General features: G+C 39.0%; 1 protein-coding gene across 1 annotated transcript in view; it reads left to right on the forward strand.

Moving 5' to 3' along the window:
* The first annotated feature begins 116 nt into the window (after positions 1–116).
* The window catches only part of trappc13 (trafficking protein particle complex 13), an 8,456-nt gene continuing 2,159 nt past the window's right edge, over positions 117–6,413 (forward strand). Inside the window, exons 1-8 of the mRNA XM_035668258.1 lie at positions 117–249; positions 1,012–1,080; positions 2,948–3,047; positions 3,167–3,251; positions 3,346–3,473; positions 3,656–3,728; positions 4,072–4,116; positions 4,546–4,563. Coding sequence (XP_035524151.1) covers positions 204–249; positions 1,012–1,080; positions 2,948–3,047; positions 3,167–3,251; positions 3,346–3,473; positions 3,656–3,728; positions 4,072–4,116; positions 4,546–4,563 — 564 coding nt within the window. The 5' untranslated portion in view covers positions 117–203. The remainder of the gene's footprint in view (positions 250–1,011; positions 1,081–2,947; positions 3,048–3,166; positions 3,252–3,345; positions 3,474–3,655; positions 3,729–4,071; positions 4,117–4,545; positions 4,564–6,413) is intronic.

The raw sequence follows: 6,413 nt of genomic DNA on the forward strand, positions 1-6,413 counted from the left end.
TTTTTTTTAAATCTATAATAAAAGAAAAGAAAACAAAAGACAAATGATATTCTTTATTGCTGTAGTACCTGTCCCGGACTGTGAGGGGCAGTATTACGTCGTAAGAGCGTCCCACATTAAAACACGAAGAAGAAACGCGCTCGTCACAACAACCAGCTAGCATTGCAGCTAACACCACCCGAAAAGACCTTTTTTCTGTCAAAATGGATGTAAATCAGGCGAAACAGGAACACCTGCTCGCGTTAAAAGGTATTTCATCGCCACTGTAACAGCACACAGCTGCTCGTCATATCCGGACGCTGCTCCAGCGGTTCAAACTGTTGGACATTTGTTGTTATAAGCTGCTAATAGCGCTACTTAGCGAGCTAAAAACAGTGTCAAACTTTAATATTCGGTAAAAATGAAATATATAGACTGTTTGTGACAGGTGCAACGTTGCAAAAAAAAGCTATATGTTGTCGTTATTGGCCCTCGAAGCTGACACTCGGAGTATTCCTGCACGGATTGCTGATGTGTTTTTAGCTGCTTTAGCTGTGAAACCTGACGTTGCTCACTTGCTTTTGTAATCTTCAGTGAGCTGTGATGTGTCTGTCTGTCTGTCTGTCTGTCTGTCTGTGATGTGTCTGTGTCTGTCTGTCTGTCTGTAAGTGTGCACTGATTGTGTGTCAGGCAGCTGCTACAGCCAATAAACCTCATTCTGCCTGTGATGACTGTGCACCCAATACGAGTAGATTCAATACACACTGCACAAGCTCCTTCTTATTTGTTGTTGTTGCTATTTGTGTGTGCCACCTACAAAACAAATTGTGTGTTAAACCAGTTCAAATAAAGGTTATTTATGTATTACAACCCAAGATGACAGTAGATGGTGATCTGTTGTGGTCGTATACTGGAATAAAACCTTGCATGCGATTGTTAAGTAATGCTGAAGTTACTGGCATTAGGATGTGGTGGATTCAGGGGTCCTTTAACGTGCTCACAGTAACTAACCAATGTGGCTTTGTTTTGCAGTGATGCGGTTAACAAAACCGACACTCTTCACAAACCTGCCAGTCACATGTGAAGATCGAGATCTGCCAGGTAAGCCTGTTAAACCCAGAGTCCCACAGATCTACAGCAGAGCAGAAGGAGGAATTACAGCAGGTGGATAGTCGTTTTAAGATGCATTGTTAGATCAGGTAACTGTGGGAGGAAACCGGAGCACCTGTTGGGAACCTAAACTCCACACAGTCAGGTTCAAACCCTGGATCTTTTTTGCTTTAAGGTCACATTAAAGATTACAGTGGAGAAAACATCAGCGCAACAATTCTGTGTCATTTTCTTGCCATTTGTCTTTTTGAATAAATCTTCCCCCCGCAACCAAGTTCTTCCTTCATTGTCAAACTCCGACTTTTTACAACCACAAAGCAGTTTAAGAGGCTCTCCGCCCACGTTATATAATCCCAGTGAATTCAGTCCACGAGTGTGATTGAGAAACTGACGGAGGCTTTGTAAACACCAACGTCAGATTAAAATACAAGCGCTCCCATTTTTGAGAAGTTCATGACAACATTTCATAATAACGGGCACGATGGGAAACGACATGAGAACCGAGACCAGGCGAGAGTGGATGTTTTGCTTCCACTTTTTCTTTTGTGTCTCTGAGAAAAATAACTTCTGCTTTTCTTCTTTTTTTCCCCCAGTGTTCCTCTCACAAACCTCCCGAACCAATAGCTGAAATTCTCTGTGGTTGTGCTATGATTTAACATTTAACATCTCACTCGAGAAAGCAGACCACATTCCATGTGTGTTATGTGGAAAAAGTTTATTTGAGGAAACAAAAGCAAATATTTTAAAATCACAAAACCCTCATTAAAGAGGCCATAGGGAATGCAGGAAATGGACATTCGTGCTTTGAGTGAATGCCTGCAATAAAGAGCTATGATAAGTGTGCTGAAGTGACAAGGATGTAATGTCTGTAGCGTTTTTATGAGAGTCTTTCTAAATGTGTTATTCATTTACTTCTACAGTGTTAAAATGCCATGCACTGTGTAATGTATTATAGGTTTACAGTCCCAGTTTTAGATGGCAACCCCACAGAGAGTTGCAGTGTTTGTTTTCCCCTCTGTCAGTGTACAGCACAGAGAAACATGTTAGCTGCACTGGTAACTGAACTCCTTATATACCATAAATCACGCTGACACTTCTAGGTAGGATTGCTATTTATGTAAGAGTAGCAGTGAAGTGTTGGCATATTTCCAAGTGCACAAAGATGAATTGGTTGAATTGGACATTAGAAACATAAAACCATTGGCCCTTTTTGCTCTTGTGTTTCCACTTTAACTCCTGCACTCAATGCAGAATCTTCTATATTGGTCGTATTGTTGTTCTTAATGATAGAGGTAGATGTATGAGTGGAAGTCATAGTAGTAGTAGTTAGTCAGTGATGATCACAGCATAAGATGTATGTGACCAAATTGTTGGGCAGTGGGACAGAAATTTGATCCCAATAAAACCCTTCTGGTTCAGGCTGCTTTGAAAGCTGATCTTCAAAGCTCCTTTCTCTCTGATCCTCCCTGCAGTTCACAGAAACACTTTTATTAAACCTTACAGTGTCCACATCTTATATATCTACACAGTCCACAGGTTTTATAAAAATCTACAGGCACATTAGTACTAACTGTGATTTTGGCAGTTAAAAATTGGAAACAAACAAGTTTAATTTTAGTTACAAATTTGCATCTTTAGGTTGTGTGTAGGTAAGACAGAATGGACTTCCATATTGTTGGTATGAATAGTTCCCTGGTGTACAGAATGGTTATTATAGTAATATCATATGTACAACCATATATTTTTGTTGCTTAAATAACTTCTGTCTTTAATACAGGTGTTTGATTCTTCCTGGCAACAAACATTGTGTTAAGTGTTGTGTCAGCAGATTAACACATACGTGTTTTTCCCTGTGTAGGAGATTTGTTCGGTCAGCTCATGAGGGAGGACCCGTCCACCATCAAAGGAGCGGAGATTTTAATGCTCGGGGAGATGCTTACATTACCACAGAACTTTGGGTAATAAACGCTAATTTTCTGTAGGAGAATTAAACCGTTAACACTATGTACTTTTTGTGGATCAAACTTTTGTTTTAAAGTTTAAAGATCTGACTTTTCCACGTCTCTGCACTACACAGAAATATTTTCCTCGGCGAGACCTTCTCCAGTTACATCAGTGTGCACAATGATAGCAACCAAGTTGTGAAGGACATTCTTGTGAAGGTGCTGTGAAAAAAAAAAAAGAAATAATAATAAGAAATACCCGTCCATCACTTATTTCACCCTTTACACTCCTGTTTTACCCATAATTCTCCAGGCTGATCTACAGACCAGCTCACAGAGGCTCAACCTCTCGGCGTCAAACTCTGCAGTATCAGAACTTAAACCTGAATGTTGCATTGATGACGTTATCCACCACGAAGTCAAAGAAATTGGAACCCACATGTGAGTGTTTTTCCTACAATAGATGCACTCCCTTATTTTGTTATAGCGCGTCACAGTGTCACCAAAACCCAAAATATCTCCCCAACTGACCAATCAGAGAAGCAATCCCGTAATGGATAAGAAATGTGTTGTTGGTTTGTTTGCATTTTTTAAACGTTTGTTTCCTCTCCTCCAATTTCCAGCTTAGTTTGTGCTGTCAGTTACACCACTCAGTATGGGGAGAAGCTCTATTTTCGGAAGTTCTTCAAATTCCAGGTGAGTTATATTTGAGCACTGTCATTAGACGGCAGGGGTTAACTCAAGTGTAAGCTTGGAGGAGACCTGAGAAATGTCACAGGTCTACAACAGAGCAAATGCAATTACCATCCAAGCTATGGATCTGGTGTCCTGCAGTCTTCAGCGCTCACTTTGTGAACTAATTGTAACCCTGTTCCCTTCTCTCTAGCAACATTTTCAGTAAGACCTGTATTGTCCCTCAGATTGCAATTACCTCCTTTTCTTAGCTGAAGATTTCCAGTCTGATTAGAATTCTTTTTGCTGAATGGAGGTACAGTGTGAGAAAACTACAGCATTCAGTCTGCAATCTATTTTCAATCAGGTTTTGAAGCCACTGGATGTGAAGACAAAGTTCTACAATGCAGAGGTAAGTTAGCCACTCTCAAATACCTCCACCAACGGAATACAAAGTGCTGCTACCAGCATACACACTCATTCTCACTACGTCATTCTGTAAGAAGAAGAACTGTATTGTCTGACATGCAAGTTCTTACTGTAGCATGCTTCATATCATGTTTCATATCATAGTTAGGAACATTTCCAGCTGCTTATAGGGGCAGTTAGTATAAGACAGGTCTCCTGGAAAACCCTTGTACCTCCAGAAACGTCAGCTTCCCAGAAAAGCACACCGTAAAGAGCTGGAGATCAAGCGTTTTCCTCACAGAGGCGACAAGCTTTTTCCTTTTTCTCATTTTCATACCAGTAGCTTTTTATATTATGCAAATATTCATTGTCATCGTCTTTGGCATGTAACTTCATTTGTTTATTATGTCTTGTATTTTATTTTCTCCATTAGAGTGACCTCAGTTCTGTGGTAATTGTTTCTTCTGTTCTCATTGCTGAACATTAGCTTCACTTAATCCTTTTTGGTGCAGCAGACTTTTGTCTTTCTGGGGCCAATAGAAAGGTGCAAAGTAGAAGAATGGAAAGTAACGTATGAATAATAAAACAGCTACTAGATTGTTAAAGATAAACAAGTGATGACATAAATTTGAACATGTCAGTCCTCCACATGAACTTTCCATTCTCTTTCCCTTTGCCCTTTCTTTGGACGCTCATGCTTTCTTGCAAACTCATCCTACACAGGGCTTGGACTTTTTAATTGAAGATCGTGGTGTCAAATTGTGGTGGGTGGGGTTGCATTGATTATTCAATTTATCATTGTTGGGGGAAATTATGGATATGCACCATGTTTGTTCTCATTTTCTATTTGTCAAGATGTAAATGATTATGTAACATCGCAGACATGAATGAATCTCACTTTTTAAACGTTTGCATTGCTGGGTTCAAGGTTAAAGTGTGATGTAACAGGACAATTAAGGTCTTTCTGTCAGTGATTATAAAACCAAAATTACTTCAATCATTTACCATTGGATCATAATTGTTTTACAGTTAATGAAACAAATGATTATATGTAATAACATTCGAGGTGTCAGGTATTGGAATGGCTTTGCATGGATTATGCTAAGCTCTGTGATTTTAACATTAACCTCATTCAGAATGGTTCATGGTCAGTTCTTGTATTATGAATTGCAGGCATGAACTAATCTCTGCTTCTCTCTCGTTGTATCTTACTGTATAGTAGAGGTTGCACTGAAGGTTTGACTGTTGTGAACACCACTGAGTGTTACTTTTCCAAAGCATCAACTAGTTATTAACATAAAACCAACAAGAAAAACAATCCTCCATGTCAAGGCTTGTAGGGTGCTTGATTTGAACTTTACAAATTTAGTCAGAACCAATTATCTTCCAGCAAAGGTTGGACATTTCTGAGCAATTTAAATCATATTATGATGAGCAACTCATTATTATAACATTATTTTTCTTTTTATTCTAAGTTACCTTAGTTTGTTTTTACCATTAATAACTGGTGAACACACTGTCCTTTGGGGTATTAGTTATAAGTGTTGCAATAATTTATCTCTGCTGCTTTAACAGTGGTATGTATAAAGATACATTTGTTGTATTTTTTAATAAGTAACACCACCTTGAGCAGTGACTCTAAAGTGTGTTAAGTTGCTGCCTTTTCAGATGTTTTTAAATCTGTTGTTTTCACCACAAATTATTGGTGACTGGAGAGCAGAACAGTATATCAATTCCTCTCAAAGGTTCTGATGGAGATGACATGGCTGCTTGATATAATCCGATTGGTTAAAAACACACAACTAGATGATGTTTAAAAGAGGCTTGTCGATTGTTGTTGTGCAACCCCTACTGTATATCCGCTGGTCAGCACTTGTACTAACAATGTCCTCAAAGGAACACTGAGCAAACTTAATAGGATTCAGTTCATGTGTAATGTTTGTCTTCTGAGTCTGATTGATAAATGTTACCCATTACATGACTCACATCACCTAAAGAATAGCTTAAAGGATAGGTACTTTTTTCCAAATCTATCTCAAAACATGACTGACTGATTCCTCCTGTTCACACTGGCCTTAAAAAGATCCCTTCATAATGCGTCTCCAGGGGAAGTGATAGTGGACAAAAACCACAGTCCTGAGTTTGGCTGAAGATAGTACTATATACGGTTCAGCAGCGTTAAGCAGAAATTATACTTTCTGCTTCTGCAATTTTCCGAGTAATGCATAAGCTCTGTGGTGACATCCACATATTGCATGGCCACTACGCTGTCCACTTCTTATAAACAGAATTACTACATGG

This window comes from Morone saxatilis, unplaced genomic scaffold (genome assembly GCF_004916995.1).
Source record: "Morone saxatilis isolate NCDOM2014 unplaced genomic scaffold, NCSU_SB_2.0 Contig21, whole genome shotgun sequence".
NCBI classification, from domain to species: Eukaryota; Metazoa; Chordata; class Actinopteri; family Moronidae; genus Morone; species Morone saxatilis.